We start from the raw sequence: 24,435 nt of genomic DNA, 5'->3' as shown, positions 1-24,435 counted from the left end.
GCTAGGAGGAAATGAGCAAGAAGAGCCCAACTGTGAAGCTGAGGCTCTTTATTTTGTTCTGAAGATGAAAGAGACTGAAAATGCAAAACCCACAGAATGTTCTATAAATGATGAACGTTCTGTGGGTGCATTTTAATTTACATGGCTTTGAACAGAAATTTTACACTGCTTTACAAATAACAACACTTAATTTGCCGTGAAAGAGATTCTTATCCAATTCTTAGCAGAATAATAGTGCTTAAGTAATTTTACATATTTAGAAACTAACCCAAACTTTGCAGTTAATAGAAGAAACTGATGTTAGAGAAAAATGCAAGGTCAGCAGAGAAAGCTGATGGAAACTCTTCTTTAGAAGAGTTCTTTAGAACTTAAGAAAACACATTGCATTTCAATAAAAAGCAAATGAAGTTAGCAGGATCTGTGATAGCAAACATCTGAAGTGGCGTTTTGGGGAAGACAGACACATTTTCAGGATGCCTTGCAGTGCCCTGAGAGGACTCCCAGCTCTGCACGCCAAGGAATGCTCCAGCCTTACAGGAAGTCAGTGAAATAATTATGTAATATGCCTCTAACTAATGAAAGCTGTCCTCAAACCAAAAAGGGGTGTTTTGCTAGAAATCTGGATCCAATTTTCTTCATTACATTAAAATTAAAAAAATATCCCAGTTTTCTGGACTATCCAAAGAACTCTGCATAACTATTTTGAGTGCTCCAAGTAACATGCCTGGGGGGACTTCTTAGCATCTTATTGCATTGCTTTATACCTTTCCCAGCACAACAGTTCCAGCCCTGAGAATGAAGCAATAACCCAGAGCATCTGAAACTGGGAGAGAGAGGAAGGAAGGCAGAAATCTGCCTTCCAACACACCACCATCTGTGATAAACAACAGAATGAAATAAATCTGCCTGGAGACTGCACCTCCTCATGCATACTCCGTGGGAAACCAGGAGCCAAAACTTGCTGGACAGCCCTGGAGTCAAAAAGCAGCTTCACCTGTGCTATGTTTTTTTTAACTCTGAGCACTCCATTACCTCACACACCAGGCTGAGAAGGAATATTGAGCTGGAATTAAGTGAGTTTCCACTGGGAGAAACGACGCTCACTGTTACAGTTTTAAAGGTTTATTAAACAAACACAAGAGAATGACTGAATAAGGAAAGAGAACACAGAGCCGGGGGATGTGACCTTCTGCCACGTGCTCACCCACAAAATGGCTGCTCCCCCTTCCAGACCCCTGGGGTTGCACCAGGCAACCCTGGCCCCTCCTAAAGTCTGCCAGGTAACTTTCCTCTGCTGTCCATGGGTGCAGACTATTTTCTCCTAACTGGACTGGAGGTCAGGTGTTACCATGCTGCACCTCCTAGTAATGAGCCTGCCCTCGTCCCAAATGCCCCGACTACCAAAGCCAGCCAGTGACAACAATACAATAAGGGAGGGGAAAGAGGGCTATGGGGACAACAAATCACAGTAACATACCTATACATCAGTAAAACTTCTTTTATAATCCACATAATAGATAATCTCTTAATTGTGAAAGCCAGCCATCGCATTACCCACCCATAACACCACCACAAAACAAGATGCAGACGTTCCAGCCCTCCATACCTGCCTGCATCAAGTGGCTGCCATTTGATAGGAAGCGCTGGGAGTACCAGCCTGCCTCAGAATGGTGCTGCTCCCTGGCCTCGGCACCTCAGCCAGGGCTCCCAGGAGCTTCCTGATGACCCTGAGCTCATTAGGAAGAAAACAATGATCTAAAAACACCACTTATTAAATGGCCATTGTTAATCACTGGCAGCAAATGTTTAGTAGAAGAATATCAGATGTATTCACGCTAAAGATGAGCAGCCAGATGCCAAGGCAACAATTCTCTAATTATTTCTTCTTTTCTTTCCTAATGTACCAAAACTATTATAATAAATTGCTTGAAATGGTCGATCATCACTAATATAACTGTCATTTTCCATTAGTGAGGACTAAACATTCCCATTTGAATTATTTTAAAAATTTCCTTCACTGGACAGGGAGACAAAACTCAAATGCCTGTTTTATGCAACTTGTTAAAAAAACCCCACCAATTCATTAAAATTCAGATTTCCCTCCAAAAGCATCAGTTGGATTTGAGATTACCATGGGGCATCATGGGGGCTCAAAGCTAGCAATGACATTAAGAAAAGCCTCCAAACAACATAAATAATCAGTGTAAAACAAACAGCCTTGAGGAAAGGAAATGGCTTTATCCTGTGCTTCAGAGTTATGGACCCCCTTTCTAAAACTCTCCCCCCTAATTTCTAGTTATAATAATTTTCCTGGCTGTGACTGTTTTAATTAGTGGAGAAATATCCAAGAGGACAAAGGCATCTTTAGAGGCCATTTAGAAACCTCCTGCTCAAAACCAGCCTCAGGCAGGGTGGGATGCTCAGGGCTCCAGGTGGGATTTGAGTATCTCCAAAGGCAGAGACTCCACAGCCTCTCTAGAGAATCTGTGCCAGTCTATCTGGCAGAAGCTGTTGAAACATTCACCAACCTTACAACAGAAAATAAAAAATCATCCCATGTCTGAGGAAACAGCCAACCTCAGGTGAGGTTCGACCTGCAGAGCTAAGCCTGCAGCACAGGCTCACTTTTGAACAGCTAATGGGAGAAGTCCCAGCTCTTCCATTCCATTCTCCCTTCAGCTCCAGCAGAAGGACACTCTGCTGCCCACAAGGCAGATCCCATCTATGTTATCACCATTTTTTCTCTTCCCCCAGAGAGGAGGCCAAAATCAGAGATGTGTCTAACGAACTAAACAGCACCTGAACAATATTTCCATTCTGGAAACTCCGTGGCTGGAGTGTGACCATGAATGGCACAATTTAAGAGCGGACTGAGATGAAGACACAGCTGAGGTTCTTGGGAGGTTCCTGCCCCTCCCAGCCAGGGAAGGCTCTCCAGGGCTGGCATTAAGTCAGCAGCCTGCAGCTCACAGATAACAAATTGCTATATGTGACTCTTGCTGGGCAAGAAAAATCAGGACTCCTCTCGGGATGCAAATTACACTCCTCTGCTCCATGTCCAACTAAAGGGTTGCCAAACGCACACAGTGCAGGAGGAACTTCTCCTATTTCTTAGGTATCAACACATCTCTGATCCACAGGCTGTTGCAAATCCAACAGCTCCAGTGCTGGTTCCAGAGTAAAACCACCAGTAAACGTCATAAAACACACTGACACATATTACCAGCATAGAAATCCTCTCAAAAACCAAAAACAAATGTTTCAAGAGAGAATCTAAAGGAACAAGGAACCCATCTATTTCCTGAGGCCTATAGGCCCATCATTGTTTCCTCTATAATTTCAAACCTGTTTTCCCACCACACAATGTTTTTCTTTTTATCTTATCCTACATCTTCAAAAGTACTTTTCAGGAAGGCATCAATCTATAAGTAGTTCAAGTATGGCCTTCAGTAAGTCCTAATTAATAGAGTTTGAAAGGGTGTTGTTTTGTTGTCAATACAGCTACTACTGCAACAGCATCCCTGGAAAGACAAGATCCATCACTGCTGCCACAACTCACTTATAAAATAAATACTATGGCAGAGGCCTGGAAGATCTGTAGGCATCTCTAAAACACCCTTTGAGTTCAGAGCAGATGTTGCCAGTGTTTACACTTTTAAAACCATTGGGATATAAACACCTCACTATAAACACCACTGAAGTTTTGCTTTTCTTCTCTTCATTTTGTGTGTGTTTATTTTAGTGTGAAAAATGTTAACTTCCAGAATAAGGAAAATAGCAACAGATGTTTAACCTAAACAAAAACTGCTCCAGCAGAGTGCATTCCTTAAGCTGTTCTTTTGCTTTTGAAATATTAAAGCTAAGATCTGGTTAAATAACAATTACTGCAGAAGAGGGTGGGGAATAAAAAGGGGGCTGGAAAGAATCTTCCATAAATAATAGGCATAATTACAATGAATTGAACTAATGAGTCAAAACTACAGAGCAACAAAACTTAGTCAACAAAACACTCAGAAAGAAGTATTACGTAAATAAAGTTGTGCATAAAATTCCATGGTCTTCATCAGAAGTTATCAATTGCTCCCAAAGAAAACACTAATTAATTATCAATTAATAAATTACTGCAGAGAGCAGTGAAGAAGTTAAAGGATCCTGCAATGAAAAACTTCAGGGATCCTGAAAGTTGTTTTTCTTTTAAACGAGTTTTCTTGCCCTAACAAAGAAAGCATGGGATAAGAAAGAAGTTAGGAATTCAACTACATGGAACCCCATCTCTGTATTATTCAGCTCAACCTTCTGTAAAAGAGCTTGAACCAAATGAATATACACATATTTGTACAGGAAAGAAAAAGCAGGATAAAAGGAGAAACAAAGATATTAACAGTACAACAGGGAGCCCCTCTACTTCCTGAAGGAAGAAATGTAGCCATGCTGGTTTAGGGATAGAAAAGACTCTTAATTTCCAAAGTGAGATTCAGCTGCCTGGGTTCTGGCCTGGCCTTTTTCTGAGCAGTGTGAGCAGACATCTCTTTGGCCTGCGTACACTCCTCACCGTCTCTCTCCTGACAACTCCAGCAAGTTTATTTTCCGAACGAACATGGAAAGCGTTCCCGCTGAATCAGAAAAAAAAAAAATAAATAAAAAAATAAAAAAAAAAAAGAAGCAAGCCTGTCGCAGCGCTTGTGTGTGGCTACAGCAAAACCAGCCCCGCTGCCAAGCCGAATTAGCTCAGTGGTGCCTTTCTCTCCAGGCGAAGCCAAGCCATAACCGCTTCTCGCAGCCGCACGTACAGAAAACTCCGCCGACACGAACGAACCGATTTTGCCCGGTTACCTCAGGCGCCTTCCCAGCGGGGCTGGGAGGGCCGACAGGACGAGGGCAGCGAGCCCCAGCCCGCCGGACACAGCGGGGACAATTGTGTAAGGCCCGGGGCGGTGCTGGGGGCCGGACAATGGCCACGGCCCCGCGGGGACACGCCGGACACTCGGCCCCGGCAGCGGCCGGGCCGGGCAGGGCCCACGCGTGTCCGGCCGCGGCCCAGCACGGGCGGACAAACCCCGGGCGGACAAACCCCCGCCCGCACACCGGCCTTCAGAGCCACCGGCGAGGGAAAGTTGGCGCTGAAAACGCGGCTTGTGAAAAAACAAAAAAAAAAATTCACATGGAAAGAAAGAAATCCTGGCCCCGAAACACAAGCTCTGACAACAGCCCGCGGTGCGTCCCGCACCGGCGATCTCCAAAAACATCCCTGCTGACAAACAACAGCGAGCACCGCTCGGAGAAGGATCCATCCCTGCAAGGGATCCATCCCTCCCCGTGCGAGAGCACCATGGATTTCCCGTGGCGAGGTACTGTTACCTTCGTAGCACAAGATGCCGATATTGTTGTTCATCTTGTCCAAGTACTGGTAGTTCAACAGGTCCATCCTCATAAACAGCATTTATCGGGCTGGCGGAGGCGAGCGGCTCCGGGAGGGAGAGGCTGACGGTGCCGAGGCGCTCCCGGCTTCCAAAGCCCAGCAGAGGCCCAGCCTGGAGCGGGTCGGGAAGGGGGAGCGGGCTCCGACAGCGCGGGGAACGCGAGGGGAACGCGAGGGGAACGCGCCGCGGGCGGGAAGATGGAGCCGTGCGGAGGCTTCCCAAGGGTTCTTCCAAGTTAACAAAAAAAATAAAGACAAAAAATAAGAGCGCAAAAGCAAAGCGAAATTGGCGGGGCAGGGCAGGCAGGGAGGAGCGCGCAGCCCGCTGCGCTGACAGCGGCAGTGCCCGGCACTGCCCGCCCGGCCCCGCTCCCAGCCCGCTGCCCTCAGAGCCCGGCCCGCCCCGCGCAGGCGCTGCCGGCGGCCGGGGGCGCTTTGTGCTCCGCAGCGGCCCGGCAGGGAACCGGGGAACCAGGGAAACAGCCAGGGAAACAGCCAGGGAAACAGCCAGGGAAACAGCCAGGGAGGGAGGGGAGGGCACGGCCGCGTCAGAGCCGCTCGCACAGGAAACAGCGGCGGAGGAGGAGGAGGGGGCGGCTGCGAGGAGAGGAAGCGGGGCTGAGAGGCCTGCTCCGGGCCGGGCGGCAGCCTCGGTTAGAACTAACGCTGCCTCTCTTCATTCCCCAGCGCCTCACAGCGGGAACCAGTGCGGGTCTGCAGCAACAGCAGCCATGGAACCGCGGCGTGGCTGACACCACAGGAACGATAAATGGAATCACAGGAATGAGAGAGACAATTACAATAAAGGGCGTGAGGCAGTGGCCATTTCCCCATGTGTACAGTTTATGTATAGATAGTTTAAAAAGGTTTCTCTCTATGCATACAAACAGGCATCGCGCACATTGCTACAATTCCATCAGGGCCCAGGCCAGATCGGATTTTTTAAGGGCCATTAGTGGTTAAGCATTCCGAGCTCTGGCTCTGCCCAGCTCCGGTGGAGATGACAGAGATGACGGAGCCTGGTGCTGCTGCAGCTCTGTCATCTCAGGACGTGGCTGCCCTGCTGCAGCCCCGACCCGCAGCACAAAGCTGCTCGGACAGATGTGTGCGACTCGTCCCGAGTGGGCACAACACCCGGGCGGGTGCGGCACGTGCGAGCCTGATGGGCATCGCTTTGCATCTCCTGCGGCCGATCAGCACCCGACCTCTCGGGCTGACACGAAAAGAGAGATTTATAAAGCTAAAGGAATCCTAGTTTTCCCTCTGCCCTCTTCAGCTGGGAGCGCAGCTCATCCCTGCCCATCTAGGATAGGAATTTTCATGGTACACACAAGGGCAGAACCAGTAAAACACTTTAATTTCCACCCTGAGAACTTCTCTGCTCTGCTAGGGAAGGGGATGACGTGACAGAAGCAACTCACGGACTAAGACCTTCTGATGGCATTTTAAGAATTACTGCTTGAATGCCTTGGGCATTCAAAGTAGTTTGAATTTGTTGCTGGTGTCTACTGAATACTCTAAGGAAGATTGCCTAGAACATAAAAGAGGTTTCTCCTCACTTCAGATACACAATGCTGAAGTAACAGCACATTTCTCAAATGGTATCTAATAAAAAGTTGTTTTACAGTTGTTTTACAAAAGTTGCAACCACACAGACCAAAGCAGCCCATGATAATTTTCTAAAAAGAGAAATACATTTAATAAAGAGTAGTGTATGGTGATTTTTAAGCGGGGAATGATAAGTTTTGTATATTGTGCATACTCAGATATTCTACACCAATCCATCAAATTAAAACAGCCATCTAACAAAGACATCAAGAGAAATCTGAGCCTTCTAAGACATAAATAACAATAAAAATCCACACCGATTACATTAAAAAAAGAGAAGCACATTTCTTCAGCATGAAATTCAAGTTTCTCACCGATTCTGGCGACAATATTTTAATATATATAGCTTTTAACATAGAGAGCATCCCTGAATTCACATGAATGCAACACATTTACTGGGTGCTTGGGAAGGACAAGAAGGTAAGTATTCCGTTTTTTCACTTTAAAATACTTAAATTTTTGTGGCAGGTGCAGGTGATGGGGGGAAAAACATTATTTAAACTACTTTAGAGCAGTGCTCTACAAGACAGAGGTGCACATGGGCCTTACAGTTCCGAGTCCAATTTGAATTCTGCTCTATATTAAAACTTACGTATTTCTTCAAGCTGTTTGGAAGAGCATGGTTGGGTGCTGTCCACAAACCACTGACTACTCAGGAGTGCTGTCCAGACACTAATAAAAGAGTTAATTCTTCTTTATTAGACCAGTAGTCACTGGTGTGCAGGTTTTTAGGCAGTAATGATCCCTGTTAGGTGAATGGCTTTCAGCATTTCAGTACAAACTCTGATTGGACTTGCCAAATGTTGCATAATGAATATGCTTCACAATAAATACTAATAAACTGTACCAAGCACCACGAGCTTTTTGAACTTCTAAATTAAAATATCTAACAATGACTAGTGAAAGAGTGGGGAGAATTATCTGTGCAAACGTATCTCTTATGTCGCATTTTAAACCGAAAATCCATTCTTAGGAAAACTTTCTTTGAAAGAAAGTTTTATCAGCTCAACAAATCCAAGTCCAGCAGACATTAACCTCAAATACTGCCAGGGTCACCGTAAAGTACTTGGTTCCTGTCAGCAAATTCTCAATTCAGATTGCTGCTCAACGGTCTGAGAGACCTTCCACTGAACTGAAACCAATGATCAGCGCATCAGTGGGTTTGGAGAAAAGGAGAAAAGGCTGGTTTTCATCAGCTCTTCCACAGCCTGAGAGCTGCAAACACAGAGCCGTGCTGAGGCACCTCTGCCTCCCATTGTCTGCAGTATTTCCTGCAGGATTGCACTCCCTGCTCCTGGCAGCGAATCCCAGACCTGCGAGCCGGTGTGAGCCCACTGAACTTTAACACAACAGCAGCCTCTAGAGGTAACGGGAAAGCCACGGGCTCCGGGGGGATTCACATGGGATTTTATTCTAATTATCCCACAGAGCAGGGGACAGGCTTCAGCCTCTCGGGGATCTGCTTCACTTCAACACAGACAGCAAAGTCAGTCTGCACACAGCAATGTCCTACCACCGCAGAAGGCACACAAAGCAAAGTAAGCAAAAAGAGCAGGTAAATCACCACTGTCAATAACGGGGCTTAATATAAAAATAAATCCTTACAACTAAATATTATTTATTCACCTGGATTTTTATAGGGGAAAAAATTCTTAATATATCAAGTCTATGATCTCAGATTTGACAGTGAGTGTTTATATGGGTTTTGGAGCATTTGAACATGCACCGAGCTGCTTTAGGGCATTGCAAACACACAGGGAGCTGCTTTTTTCTTTGCCTTTTCTCTGCCCTTCTCAACCCTCTCCCCCCTGTGCCCTCAGGCAGTGCTGAAGAACCTGAGAAAATAAAATGCCATTGGTAGCTGCACTCCACAGCATCTTCCAGGGGGAAAATGGGCAACAGTGGCTGTGAATCAAACCTGCAGATGGGAGACAAGTGAGATTCCACCCGCGAGGATCATCAGCAGGGAGCAACTATTGAAACAGTGACCACTTCTGCAACTGAGAGGAAAAAAATCTTATTGAGGTGAGACACACTCTGATATGTTTGCGTGGCCACACAGTGCTGCTCAGCATAACTCCATTTTCGGGTAGGAAATTATCAGCTGCAGCTCCACAGGTCAGACAGGCACCCACTGAAACCTCAATGCACACCAAGGAGGAGGTGGAGGAATAAAGCAAGAACATTTAAAAGCAGGCTTTACCTTTTTTCTTTCCCTGAGAAAAGAGCAAATTCGAGTTGAGGGTTGCTAGGTGGCGATGTGCCTGATGGAAAAGGCTTTTCTCTTTCCTCACACTCCACTGCAACACTGCTGCTCTCACCACCCCAGTTCTTACATTTCTGAGTGCATTTCACAGGAGAAAAGCAATCCAAAAATTCTCCCTGAAGCAGGATGGAGTGTTTGCTTTTAAATCCATTCATATGTGATGAGGAAATGAAGTTAAAATGGACTGAACACACACAGCAAGCCCAGAAATTCATGACAAGGAAAATGACATTTCAAGTTCTTTGCAAGCTGTGATCTCACAGCTGTGCCTCCGAGATCCACAAACAACTCTTCCCTCAGTGAGTCAGATACCACAAAAAAAACCCCACCACTTTACACACTTACAAAGCACTGAGCACTCACAACTGAACCAGTGAACAGGAGGTATCAAAACACACATTATTCCTATGTGCATTCTTCCACTTCTTTTTTTTTAAACAGAAAGTTGCTTTGCAAATAGATTTTAATCACACCAAACTACCTGTTCCCTTAAATCAATAATTAAAGCAAGCCCCACCAGGTAGAGCATCTCTGAGCTCAAGCTGGTGCCTTCCTGTTCGACCTGTCCCCTACTTACAGGTTTCAACCATGTGCCATACATTAGAGAACACAAAAAATGCTTTTTAAATTACCACTGGAGTTTCTCAAGACTGAAATAGGAAGCTTACACCCAATATTGACTTGTAACAAAATAATTTGTGTATTCTGTCATTCTTGTCATAACCTAAACTTAGGGGATGCTGCTTAAAAAAACCCAAACACAGCATTATCTAAAGAGGAAATCTGTTTATGAGTGTGTGAGTGTCACAAAGTGCTGGGTAACTCACTACAGGAATCCCCACTGAACAAAATGCCAGGGAAACCAAAAATACAGTGGTGACTAATAATGTCTAGAGCTGCAAGCACTTGTAGGGCCCAGGAATATATGTTAATGGCTTGTCTGGACTAGAAGATGGATTTTTTTTTTTAATTTTTTTTTAAATTTTTTTTTTAATGCCTTGCTTATTCTTTACTACACTTCTTATTCTGTACTACTCACTTCTTTAGAGACACACAGCATCTCACTGTGATGGTAAATAAAAATTTCAGATCATTTGTTTGTAAGTATTGAGCAATTTAGGACCAGCTATTTCATACCAGACCAGAAAATTCCAAATATTTATCAACTCAAAAAGCTTTTGGTTAATTAAAACCCGTCCTCATCAGCAAGAATCATTTGCCTCCCACCCCAAACTAAACACACCTGCTGTCCTTCCACAGCCTTTTTCAGGTGGGAGTTTGGGCCAGGAAAGGCAGAATCCAAGGCAGGGCACAGACAGAGCTTCCCTTGTAGGCTTTTTTTTTTTTTTTCTTTTTTTCAAAAGCCACATTTAATTCTGGGTGAATGTATAAAATAGGCACAGAGGTACTGGGTGAGGCCTCTGGTTTACCAAGAATATTTTCCATTTCTCACTGGTCCTTGCAGCTCTCAATTTGCTGGTGTTTTTCTCTTTTTGTTTTCTTAGGCTGGGCTGAGAATTCTTCAAAAATGCAGCTAAAGCACACAACAGATAAATCTAGTTTATCTGTGTGGAAAAATTGTTATGTGCTAATTAAAAACTTGATAATCTTTCCTGTTATTTGCATACTAATTTAAATTTCTGAAGGGTTGATGATAATCACAAACGTAATTCAACTTGAACTACAAAGAGTCTCAAACAGCACCAGAGCCTCCAGATGCAAACAGTGAAGTGCAAATGTTGCCATGCCCTGACATTGTGTTAGCAGGGCAAAAAAAATTACTTTATATTCTTCCAATATTAGAAACAAGAAGATTAAAAAAAAATTTAAAAGATTACTAAAGAAAAATAAAGCCAATTTTAAGTCAGTTTGATGCTCAGGCATCTAAACCACTTTTAACTTAAGAAAATTAGGAGCCACACCATATTTAGAGGTTGGATTTCAAAATTACTGTGCATATCCCTCAGCTTTGGGAAGAAGCAAATCCAGTCTCCAGGAGCCACTAATTACAGGGTTTAGAAATAAAGCAGAGAGCTCAAAGATTGCTCAAGTCTTTAAAAACATTTCCCCTTATAGCTCACTTGGCAAGACATGAAATATGCTTTTTTATATATAAATATACAGGGCCTAATTGAGCTTAGACATCAACATATGTAAATCTGTGGAGCTGACCTTGTTTGCACACAGACTGAATATTCCAATAATTATCACCACCTTATAAATGAGATAAAACCAGGATTCCCAATGCTGTCCCATGCACTAAAATCAATCACAGCTTTTCTTATGAAACTGAATAATTTTGGCTTCTACACATGAAAGCAATTACTTATCCTAAATTTTAAGATTAAAATATTACTAGGTAGCTATTACAAAACCCAATTATGTAACTTGCAACCCATTCCATTAAATTAAAATGAAATTTCATTCAAGCTCTAAGGCTATTCTTTTCCAGTTGAGGGTCTTGTTCTCTATTATTTCAAAAGGACTGGACCGTAATGTTTTTGACCACACCAAAAAACCCCACACCTTAAACACACTCTCATCCCAAACTGCTGTGCTCACAAAAACCCAGCCACATAAAAAAACTCTGCCCAGGATGCTGAGGGGCGTCCTCTGGATCAACAGAAGAAAAAAAGAACAAAGAAAACAAGAAAAAGAACAATGCCCTTGCATTATTTAAAGTATTAATACATGAAGAGCATGCTTTATTATATGAACATATAATATCATATATTATTTATTCACACACATGGATGAGTGCAGGGTTCTGTAGGACACAAGTGGAATATCATAAATTGTCCTAATTCCACTAAATCCTGCAGAGGATGCTCTTGCTGCCCAGAAGTACAAATTCAAGTCTCAGAAATATAGAAATAATACGGAAAAACCTCACAAAAGTAGCCACAAAACCCCTCCCTACCCCAAACCACAACCTTCCAACAACTGCTGCTCTCCTGGCTGAAGGACTGGCACTGAATGGAAGCTGAAGCCCTTTTTCCAATGGATCAAAGTTACCATTTCCAATTCTACAGGTACCCAAGGCATTTTTTCCTTCCAAAAATGAAACCTAAAGAATGCTGAAAATTCCCCACCAAAACAGTTTTTCAGTGGAATTAACACTAGAATTTTTTATTGTGCTTTTGTTGTTTTCACTCCAAAAATAAATGAAAAAAAAGGAGTTTTTTCATGTTTTGGATTAAAAAAGGCATTTATTATTAACTTCCAGCTTTCTGACAAACCAGTAAAGTCTATATTCACATTTTCCATCACTTCCCCTCTGCCAGCTCCACCCTGGTTTTCTTAGGGATCACACAACCATCACTCACCACCTTTAGAAGCAGAGACTGTCCTTTAAACCCAATTTTTGGCTTTTTATTTACCAAAAAGTCATCAAAATGTCCCTCTGGTGAGCATTGCCCATGGCACAGCTTGTCCCAGGTGCTGCAGGAATTTGCAGTGACCACAACCTGAGCTTTGTCATGTTTTAGCACTTGCTTGTTTTCAACCCAGAGGCAGAGAGGAAAGGATCACAGCTACCAAATTTGAACCACAAAAAAAGCCTTAGGTGTGCAGATTTGTGGATACCTATCAGTTTTTTTTTCCCCAAGGCACACATTCACCACCCCTTCACTTCCTGAAATTCAGCGTTTCCCAAATGCAACAAGTATTCCACAAGGTCCCCAAAATTTCCTCAGCCTTTTAAAATACTTTCTATCTTCACATCCCCTTTCACTCACCTACAAGCTCCTCTCTCTCTCTCTCTCTCTCTCTCTCTCTCTCTCTCCCCTTCCAACAGTCTCAGCACCTCCCTCAAGATGTGTTCTCCAGCCACCCTAAACCTATCCCTCTCTTCCTGAACAAAGAACTTCTCCCATCAATCCCACTTTACCCAGAGTCCCCCATCCTGTCTGACCACAATTTCCCAATCAAAGATTAATTCTTCATGGCCCAAGCTTTAAAATTCCCTGTTTCCCTCTGGACCAGCCAAAGGACAGTACCAAAAGATACTTGGTCATGGGATCCTGAAATCCCAAACATGAAGCAACAGATCACACTCTCTAAGTGCTCCCTCTTGTCTCCCTCTCTTGGTCCTTTTCCTCTTGACCTTTTATTTTCTTTCTCTCGAGCTACAGGTGCTCTCAGATCCATGAACTCAATGTATGCTTCTCTAACCCAGGGATATTCCACGCCTTCTTTCCAAAAAGCTGGAAAAAGATATCCTGGGTATACTGGAGTTCACATTCACCTCCTTCCAGAGGAAAGGGTTAAAAAGGCATTATTTTGTGACAGGGCTGGTGGCTAAAGAGGAAGAGGTCTTAATGGTCCCAACAGCTCTCCACTGAGATAAAATTCCCCTATAAACAAATCCCAGCTCCCAAACAAAGAAAAAAAAAAGTCAGCTGTAGGTGGTGAGCTGGGCTAATTACATAAATGAGATTATTGTCAAAAAATGCTAGGCTTGTTGCTTCCAGAAGTCAGAGGAATTGAACCGTCATATGAAAATGATTGTTTGGGCTGGGCCAGGCCAGTTAAAGACGCATCCCTGGTGTGAGGTGCTGATTTGCTGCAGGGATGATGGAGGAAGAGCCCAGGAAACACAGCGTGCAGCAACAGGCATTCCAGCCACGCATCAAAGCAGGGCAGTGCAGCCTCACAATCAAAAGCTCCCAGTTTATGACCTTAATATTGAGTTGATGTCAGCCTCGGTGATGGGCCTGGGGCAGGGCTGGCTGCCAGCTGTGTGAGCAGCCCTGCTAACTCTTCCAGCAGCTCCAAAAAAATTCACACACTGCTGCTCCCAGCACTCCCTGCTGAGCTGCTTTGCCCTGCTTCTGTTTGAAAGGATCAGCAGCAAAAAAGTTAGAGAGCACTTAATAAACCATAAAAATAATCTGTACAAAAGTATATAAGTAATAAAATAAATAATTTAATAAATTAATACATTTTGATTTATCAATAGATTCCATTTAACAAAAAGCCCAAAATCCTCAGCTAGAGACACTCCACTCTTTACCATTACATGTTCTTAGGAAACAGTTTTAAGGATAAATATTCTAATAAATTATTTTTTAAATACAGAAATGTGTAAAGAGATTAAAGGCTCATTTCTCCTTGTGGGCACCTGAAGAGCGCGCACACATTTTTTTTTCCTTTTTCAACTTTTAAATCTAACATATATATATATATATATATATATATACATATAAAAATACATGTAAATTAAGCCTCAAAGTAAATCCGCAAGCTCAGAACTGGAAATCAGTGGAAACTTTTGAACTGAACGTTTTCGAAGGCTGATTGTGAAGTGCCAAGATGTTTGGGCTGGGCAGAACACAGCTTTTTAAAAGTGTAGATGGATAAAAACTACCAAAATACATTTTCTCCTTTGGTGTCCCATTCATCAAATGCACTCAGCCATGTAGAGATCTTCTGTCTCAGAACAAATTCCCTATTTTGAGCTTTCTCTGAAGTCACATATTTAGACACCCATAACACAATGGAATAAATTATTTTATTTTTTATTGTATGTAAAGAGAAGAACGCACCTAAACCGAAGCGACGTGATCAGTATTTTGACTTTTAAAAGGTGGATTTTCTAACATTTAATACAGACAACAGACTAGAAACATTACGTGCACAGAATTTCTGTCTGCAAGGAGCCTTGCAAACACGAACACGTCCAGTTTTCACCTGAGGCAAGTATCCAGCTCAGTGGCAGCTGGAGAAATCCAGCAGGAAGATGAGATTTCCCTGAAGGCACAGAAGCCAGTCAGATCCTGACTCCCCAAGCACCACGCCTTGCTTTCATCCACTCTGGCAAGTACAAATAGAAGAAGTCTTGCTCTGGATATTCCTCTCAGGCAGAACCTGTCTGACCTGCTGATGCACTGACATGGATTTTAAAAGCCACCGGCCAGGGGAGAAGCTTCATTGAAGGAACCGTGGTGGAACAGGCACCTCCTGCTGGGGCTGCACACTCCTGTGCCTGCCTGTACGGATGGGCGATGGCAGCTCTAGTCCTGCCAGGGACCTTTCCAAGCTCTCATCTCACAAGGTGAAGTGTTTACCCTCCCCGTGAGGGAGAAGGAGCCAGTCCCTGCCTGTACACCCTGATCTGCAAGGCCAGCACTGCAGCAAACCAAAATGCTGCTTTTTGGGAAAAGCTGGTTGAGCTGCACATCTTGGACATGCCTGGGCTCCCGTGACCCTTCACACAACTCAGTGAGTACAATCTGCTTCTCAACTTCAGCTAAAAACCCCCTCAACCTGAGCTGGCTCTCGGGAAAACATCCTCACACACCTTCTCTGATCAAACACAAGGATGAGGACTCCACGTCCATGAACCTCACAATAATTAGAATTCATTACCGTTCATGGGAAAGAGCTCTGGCCAGGCAGCAGCCTCAGTAAGAAATCTGCAGTGCAGATGATCCCAAGATCAAAGTTCACCTCTCAGAGCTATCAGCAGCAGGATGCAGCTCCAAAGGGAAACTCACCGTGAGCTATATCAGATATCCCAACAGATTCTCCCTGTGCACATATCACTTCCACAGGGAACACCAAAAGAACATTAACCAGGTGCCTGTTGATTTTCCTAATCAAATAATCCTCCCAGCTCCAAAGCCAGGAAGTCCTTTATGTTTTGCCATGGTGCAGCAGATTTGCCACAATAAGTTCATGTCACTAATACAAAAGTAGGAGATGAGCTGTGCTGCCAGTGTGTAACAATGCTCACACAACATCCTGGCAAAGTTTCTGCCTGAATTCTTCTTTTTATGGAATTTCATGCCACCAAGAAAATCCACCTCTGTTGGGTGAGCTGTATCCCACCTCAACGTTCCTCCCTTTTTTTTCTCTGTGTACATGTGGAACATGAATTTTTAAAGTTTAACCCAACTCCCACTGCAGCCACTCCTCACATCATTCTCATTTACTGCTGGCTAGTAACAGATTGATTTTTATACTCCGCTTTCTCCTCAGGTTCTCCACATACTGAACAAATACTGAACCCTCAGAGGTGTTGGTAAACTGTGCTGGAGCTTCTCTCCAGTCAGACCAACTCCATCACACCACAGAATATTTAAACAATATTTTCTGCTGAGCTAATTTAGGCTTTATTTTATATTCCCAGACAGGTCAACCAGCTCAGCCTAAAGCCTGCTCAATTTAGCTTTCCTTTGCTTGCTGGAAGATTGAATTTGTGTCAGGAATGTCTGTGCAGTGAAGACAATCCCAAAGAAACCAATTACCAGCATCAGGATTCAGCATCAGGAGCAATATCCAAGCACTGCCAGAGGTTATCAAATACCCAACAGCTGCAAAGTTTCACAGGAAAAAAAAAAAAACCAAACAAACTATAGAATAGGGATACAAGTCAGTTTGCTGCATTGCACAACAAAGGTTGAAAAGAAGTGCTGCACCTTTGGGTGCCAGAGTTGAGCAATGTTGTTTAGGATAAGCTCAGCTCAGCAGTGACTGCAGACAAACAGGTCCCAGTGCAGGGTGTCAGCAGATGAGAGGGGCCTCCCAAACGCAGGCAGCACACACAAATCCTAATAGAAACATCAAGTTCTCATCTTCACACACTCACATGTCTCCTCTAATTATAAAGTTTAATTCTTGATCTGATCTGACCGAACTGCAGAAAGAGCTCTGAAGATTTGGAATCAATTAAAGTGGTTCATATTGATACAGTGTGTGTTAATCATATCAGCAAACTCACTGAACTGATGCTATTGTGTCATGGTAACTTCCCAAAGCTGGTTTCCTGTACTGGTTTCTGAGTAAAATTGCTAATACACAGCCTATAACTGAGAACAAGCTGGGAGGGGATGTATTGATGACACCAGCATTTGTCACGCTGTTATTTCATCCCTCATATTATTATTTTATGCCCGACATTGCACAGCACAAACTGTTTTAAATCAAATTTAATTCAACGCCTCCTTCTCAGTACGGTGTCAAACCCAAACCTCACAGTCTGAAAATGCAGCTATAGGCTAAAATATGACTGTAGCAGACTTCTAGACATGATGTTGCAGCTCTTAAAGGAACTTTTAAGTTGTCAATTCCTTTCTCCCCAACCTCCAGCTTAATTCCTTATGGAATTTCCTGTACTTTTCTAGTTTCCTTCTCAGATGTTTAATTCAGAAGCACTTGGATATTAAACCTTATAAAATATTTCTGTATCTAAACTCTTAGGAATTGTGGGCTAAACCAACAATTCATACCACGGCAGAGAAATTGTGCTAAGGACATTCCAGCACAGGACAGCTTTGTCCTTCCTTCACCCCATTTTCACCATTTCTCACCTCTTCCTTCACTCACTGTCAGAAAATCAAATTGCAGAGGTACATTTCAGTTAAAGCTGATGACACAAACCTTTAACTGAAACAAAAGCACCTTCCAATTATTTCTTGCTCTTTCAACAAAATGCAAAAGAAATTATCATTTAAAAAACTAACTCTTGCTTAAAAGCATTAAATATTTTAAATGTTTCATTACATTAATAACAATTAATTTCTGTGCAATCAAAATAATCTCTGTTACTTAACAAATGGCATTATGTGGATTTCCTTATGGCCATACAAATTCAAGGACACCAATTCACATGGAACATTCAATTAAATAGCTGGCCCATGGAATTTAATTCCAGCAATAATTTGCACACTTCTGCAGCCTCCAATCTATTACCCACACACCACTGCCTTCTTAGAGGTAGGTAGAAAGAAAATTAAAAATATACCTTAGAGAACACAGAGTGTAAATTGAAAGAGACTTTAAAAAAAATCCTCATTTACAGCTTTTGTTTCTCAAAGGAAGCATCAGTTATTCTACAGCTGCCAGAGAAATGATCTATCTTCCGTGTTTTAACAAGCAAAATAAGTCACAAGGTAGCATAAATATTTTTGTAAATATGAAAATGTATATAAATATTTTCCCCTTACTTCAATGAACATGAAATTTCAGCCAATTAAAAGGGAAAATTATGATCCCTCTCCAACTTAATGAAGAACAGGAATCCAAAGAAGAAAGGAAAACATGGAGTTTGCAAAAATATATTTGGAATCTGTCATGTCAGAAGGAATGTCATGTCCCAGCCAAACCCAGGAGAGAATCCCATCTGAGAAATAAATAAAAATTCTTCCACAAAACTCTTTCTTTAGTACTTTGCACGTGTTAATTGAAATTACTGCAGTGCTACCAGAACCTGCTGCTATCAATAACTGGAATTGTGAGGAGAGCCCAAGGGCACAGGCTGGAATAGAGCAGTGCTGGCCAGGAGGGAACAGCCACAAGCAGTAATAAAAATGTACATTTTTCTGTTGCCAGCCTTCTTCCCATCCCTAATTAATACTTGAGTATGACAGAGCAGAAAGTGGCATTAACGAGATTGCATTAGGGTCAGGGGAACAGCTCATAATGCCACGGTGCCCTGTTTCTGAGAAGAAAAAAGAAAAATAGAGGCCAGAGCTGCCAGATGATCAGACAGACACATGCAAATCTGAATAGATGGCCACAAAAGAAGAGTCCAGGGGGAACACGTCAGAGGGCAGGCAGGTAGTAAGGTTCCAGTTTTTGTTACGTGACACTGCAGGTCTCGTGCTGGTTTGCCAGGTTCCGCTGCTCTACCTGTAGACAGATGCATTTCATCTTGAAGTCTTGCAAAAATCAAGCCCTTAGAAGCCCAGAGATTGTGTCTGAAGCCATCCTGAACCCACGAATTGCTCACATGAGCTCTGCTCTGACATGGAATTGCCATTTTAATTCGTGCCCTGCCTCTTGTTGGCAAAGCGGGTATGGTGACATTTGGTTGGATAACCAAGGAAGCCAACAAGAAATCCCCGAAATTTCCTTCCTGATGTCAACCCACACTGCAGCTCTCACCTCTGCTGGCACGCCCTGGGGAGCAGGAGCCAGCCTGGACAGAAGTCAAAGTGACCTTTAGAGGCAAAAACATCTGCTGGAGTCAGGAGAGGCTGAGCCTCTGCTCATGGAGCAGCTCCTGCCAGGAACTCCCCGGGGCTCCCCAGCAGCACCCAACAGCTCGGAGCTCTCCACTGACGTTGGGAACTGACATTTGTAAAATTGCAATCAATAAAAATCCATTTTTTTTCTCAATGTTCCAAATTCTTCCTTTCCACAGGAGACAACAGTGGCACATTATTTTCCTTCATATTCAAACATTAACAAATGACACTCTTAATGTCACCTTAATAGTGTATCATTCTTAATAATGACACACTTAATGTCTTAATAATGTGCACCTATGTTATCCAACATATGAATAAATTATTCATTGATAACTCTGTTAAGGACTGCTATTAGTGTTGATGTACTGAAAGCTAAGCAACTATTCAAATATACTTCTAAAACTGGAGTTCATAATTTTGTAATAAATAATAATTTGAGTAGGTATATAATAATGTAGCATAGAGTGATATAATTATGGTAAGTACCCACATTCTGCAATAAATATAATCTGAAAAGATAATATATATATGTTCTGGAAAAAGATATGTATATATAGATAGATAGACAGATAGATAGATATAGATATAGATATTATTTTTAAGTATATATTCTGAAAAAATAATATCTCTATATTCCGAAAAAAATATATATATATATATATATATATATATTCTGAAAAAATAATATATCCTGAAATTCTCCCAAAGACAGATTCTTGCACAGTTAAGATCCCGGATTTCAACACTGCTCAACTTGAACATATTGGAATTCCAGAGCACTACTTGAAAACCATTATATTATCTGCTGATAGGGTAAATCTGAGGATAAAAACAACTGAAAGAGAAAACAACTCATAATTTAGAGGCGAGTTCAAGTGGGAAAGTAGTAGTTTTGCATGTTTATAAAATCAAATATTATTAAGAGGTGCATCAAGGGTCAGATGGAGGCATGGATGAACGGGACACTCTTCTGTCAGGAGCCAGATCCATCCAGCCCCAGAGCAAGCAAATAAAGGCAGATTTCCAGTACTGAAGTTCCCATTGTAACACACAGATGTTCTCACACAAACCAAACAGACAACGTGGGCATGACCCAGAAAATAAAAGCAGTTACTGCTCTTGGCATGGTTCCAGAAAAATCCCAGTGCCTGTGCTAAAATTGTTCTCTTTGAAACAAGAAAACACACAAAGGGCCAGTTCTGCTCTACTGTTTAGAATTTCTCTGCCTTACAGAGCAATAAATGTGTATCTAAAGCAAATTTATTCCACTGCTATGTAATTATTATCACTCAGAACTGTCTCAGGGGATGCACAAAAATACTCTTGAAGTGTTTTGGGGCACCCTCCAATGAATGTGTCATTAAGCCTAAAGTCAGAACAGAAAAAGAGGGGGGGGAAATCAGAGCAGTGTAATAAATCACTCTTCACTCTTCCATTTGCTAAATAAGAAGCATTTATCCTTTTAAGCTTATGGATGACAGAATTTTCTGTAGTGACATTGTTTATCCCTGTCCTGCAGATTTGTATCCAGAATTCTGCTTCCACAGGGAACTGATTTTTGAGTCAGCAGCAAAAGAGGGGGGGAAAAAATAAAAGCAAGTAATTCTGGTGTTTGCTTCTTGGAGAAAAAACAATTTTCTCTTCAGCTGAAGCAAAGCACTGCTGCTTTTTTTTCTTCTTGAACAAGAAAAGGCAGAAATTAGTAAAGCAGTGTGGTAATTGGCTGTACCCCCTCTTGGTTTCACAAGCCATTCCATCAGGACACTCACCTTGCATTGTTCACATCTCTCCTCCTCCAGGTCAGAATTTGAATGGCATACCATAAATACAGTCTGGGTTCCCAGCCAGGGAAAAAAGAAAATTCCAAACAGATACTCATTAACTAAGAACTTGCACGTTGCTTTTTACAACAGAACTGTAAAATTTCTATGATCATTTCACTAAAGACTGTATGATTGAACAAGGAGCGAAGATTACATAGGACCACCTCTATTTTAATTGTTAACTTTTGTTAACTTTGAAATAAGTAGCACAGAAATAAGCACATAAAAAAAAAAAGTAGAGAAAACAGTAAATATGGCAAATCCAAAGTCCTGCTGAAATATTGTAACTCCTTTCCTCGCCCCAGTTGTGCCTTGCTGCCTTTCCATGTGTGGCACTGCCATTTCCAGGAATGTCCTGCATGTTCTCTGTGCTTACAGGACATCCTGGAAAGCACCCTGCATTTTTCTAGTCAGCCAGCAGTACTTGTAATTAACAAAGACTTTTTTTTTTTTTTTTTTTGCTTTCTACAACCAAATTAAACATACAAAATAATATGTACCAAGGGAAGAATGGCCAGATTTCCACATTAATTTCCATCCCCACCATCAAAAAACCTAATCAGGGAATAATTTCCAGCACTGTTGGGGAATTCAGGCTGTAAGAAATAGGAGTTCTGGTAAAACAGACAAATGCCAAGCCCAGCATTTGAGAAATGACAATCATTTAGGAGCATGTGCACTGACAAGTTCCATCTGGGATGTGCCATCCCCCTCACCATCCTGCTGTTCAGCCAGCTGTGATTTTCAGAGCACTGCTTGGTATCTGATGACAAATTCCATCCCAGCAAGGAGATTCCTCCCCCTCCACTTGCCAGACAGCATTTCGAGAGCTGAAGTTTCAGCAAACACCACTTACTGGGGAGGAATGCCAGCAGCCCCCATATTTTATCCCAAATTCCCTGAGAAGGGCTCAGGAAGAAAAGGCACAGCTGTGTGGCTGCTGCTGCTCAGGAGCTCTGGGAGGAACATCTGGGGTGTCTGAAGGATGCTACGACTGTTTACTAACTGCAGGCAGCTGAACTTTTTAAAAACTCCTTCCAAAGGAACACGCAGACCCTTTGTTCCTGCAGGAATTCCCATCCCTCCACTGCCTCTGCTACTGGGGTTCCCCTGCTCCTGAAACACATCGAGGCCCAGGCAGACAATTGCCCCATTTTCCAGCCTATTTAACAAGCTGAAAACATCCTTTTATTTTCTTGCTACAATAGACTTGGAGGAAAAAAAAAAAAGGGTGAAACTTTCTAGGGGTAAGAATAATTCATTGGTTTTTTTTAAAACAAAACAAGCCAAGCAAGCAGTTGTCCTATGTAACACTCCTGCTTCCAAGAAAATCCTAAAATTAATGGGATGGCCCTGGCAGCACTCACAGGAAGCTGCTCTGTGAGATCCTGAGTGATACAAACAGCTAAAGGTTTTGGAAAGACAAAAAGCAGAAGGTCAGGAGTTCAGCCATTCAGATATTTTACTAAAAAACAGCTTTACTGATATTTAAAACAGAGAACATATTAGTGTTTTTCATGGGGCTCATCAATTTAAAAGCAGAACGCTTGGCATGTTATTACTCAAAGTTTTACTATTTCTAGCTTTTGGTATTCATACAGCATCAGATGATTCAGGCTGCATCTCGAGGATTGAACCACTTATGTTTTTCCATCATATTATTACTATGCTGAAACATCACATTTCCATACTTTCCTCCCTTCTATCACAGAAAAAAAAATAAATAAAAGGATGATTTATGTCACAAAATCCACTCCAAAACTAACCGGACTCCTTCACCATTGATCAAACATTACTTACATGACAAACTGATAAATGTACTTTTAACACCTCTCATGGCTGTTAAGGGATTAGAAATGAAGATTTTTGCTGACACTGCTCCTTAGAAATTCGAGCTTTTCCTCCAGGAAACTTCAGTTTCTCTTTTGCTGGACAGAACAGATAAGCTCTGACCACAGGCACAGTTGCTGAATCATAAATCTATTCCTTCACTTAAATACACATTAATTTCCACAATTATAGAATCCAGGGTGCTAAAGTGAGTTGCAGAACACCACAGTCTTACCACACCTCTAATTTTTAAGACCAACTTTTTGTGTATATCAAATATCTGCCTCTTCCCTGAACCAACCTGGCAAAAAGACAACCAAATCAATATTTCAATTAGCCATAAAAGAAGAAACAAATGTCGACTTGGTGAATCCATCTATATTCATTTTAGAAATTATCCTGGAGAACTTCTCACCCTCCCCTCAACCAAAGTCTTGAAGAAATTGCCAAGCTCTAAATTGGTGCTGGGTTGGTTAATAAGAGACACCCAAGAGCTGACAAACCCTGATTAAAAGTCCCCCAAACTGAAAGCACTTAGAAAAACCTCACACACAAAATACTGTTAAATTTGTTTACAAAATGCAAAATAAAAATCTGAATTCAAGTGTTTGTGTTGCCCTCAACCAAGCAGAACTGTATCAAGTATTGTCCTGCAAAACAAAAAAAAAAATTCATTACTGGAGGAGTCCTGGAAGTCACAGGACAGAAGATTTTTAGTAGAAGCATCACATACAACCTTTTCATTACAAGGTAAATTCTTACTCAGGCTAAAGTGGGAAAAACCAAGACAGGGATTTTGTCAGTCTCTGGAATGACTCCCAGGTAAAGGAACAGAACCCAACACCCTCCAAAGCAAGAAATTCTGAATTTGTTTTTGACAAAACATTTTTGAGATATCAAAAGATCCTTAAATTGCTCCAGGATGCCTTCATTAAACCAATTTGATTTCCTTCCACCTCTGAAGCAAAAAATGGATAAGCAGCAATACTGAGATCTCTCTTAATTCAGAATCCAAGACCTTTTCCATTTATTTATTTCTTTCTTTGTTACAAGATTTGCTATTTTGCACCTACATGTGGAAATGAATTACAAAGGGCAAGTCACATGATAAGACTGTGTTCTACTTAAAATCTTTCCTTTGACTAATACTTTGCTGTAGAACATTTCCTGTCCTTACACTACAATTCCTCCCACTTCTGCTCAGAATGGGTGAAGTTGTGAACAGAAAATAAACAAGGATTGTGACACGAACTGCTATTTCACATCAGAGCAAAAATGCTGGTCTGCTCCCCATTCTTCTGAAACAGATGAATCTCTACAAAAAGGGAAAACAAACCAATGCTGGAAAAACCTCACAATCCTCCAAAAACCAAACTGCAAATTATCCTTGAGACTTCCTTTGTACCAACTGCACTCACAGATCAAATTCCATCCAATTCCTCACTTTTAGTCACTCAGAACACCTTCAGGTATTTTCAGTGCTGATGTAACTGTACCCACAGTAGGATGGAATCC

The 24,435-nt window shown here is 42.1% G+C and overlaps 1 protein-coding gene across 2 annotated transcripts in view; it reads right to left on the bottom strand.

Annotated features, from left to right (window-relative positions):
• VGLL4 (vestigial like family member 4) overlaps positions 1-24,435 on the bottom strand; it is a 79,919-nt gene that overhangs the window by 36,304 nt on the left and 19,180 nt on the right. The window contains exon 1 of one of the 2 annotated variants that reach the window (XM_062500581.1): positions 5,359-5,926. The exons of the other annotated variant lie outside the window; for it this stretch is intronic. Within the exon in view, the coding sequence (XP_062356565.1) occupies positions 5,359-5,440 (82 nt within the window). The 5' untranslated portion in view covers positions 5,441-5,926. Of the gene's footprint in view, positions 1-5,358; positions 5,927-24,435 lie in introns of those variants that run through there. 2 annotated transcript variants of the gene reach the window in all.

This window comes from Cinclus cinclus, chromosome 12 (genome assembly GCF_963662255.1).
Source record: "Cinclus cinclus chromosome 12, bCinCin1.1, whole genome shotgun sequence".
NCBI lineage: Eukaryota > Metazoa > Chordata > Aves > Passeriformes > Cinclidae > Cinclus > Cinclus cinclus.
The sequence above is the reverse complement of the archived record's forward strand: the minus strand, read 5'-3'. Positions and strand labels throughout refer to the sequence as shown.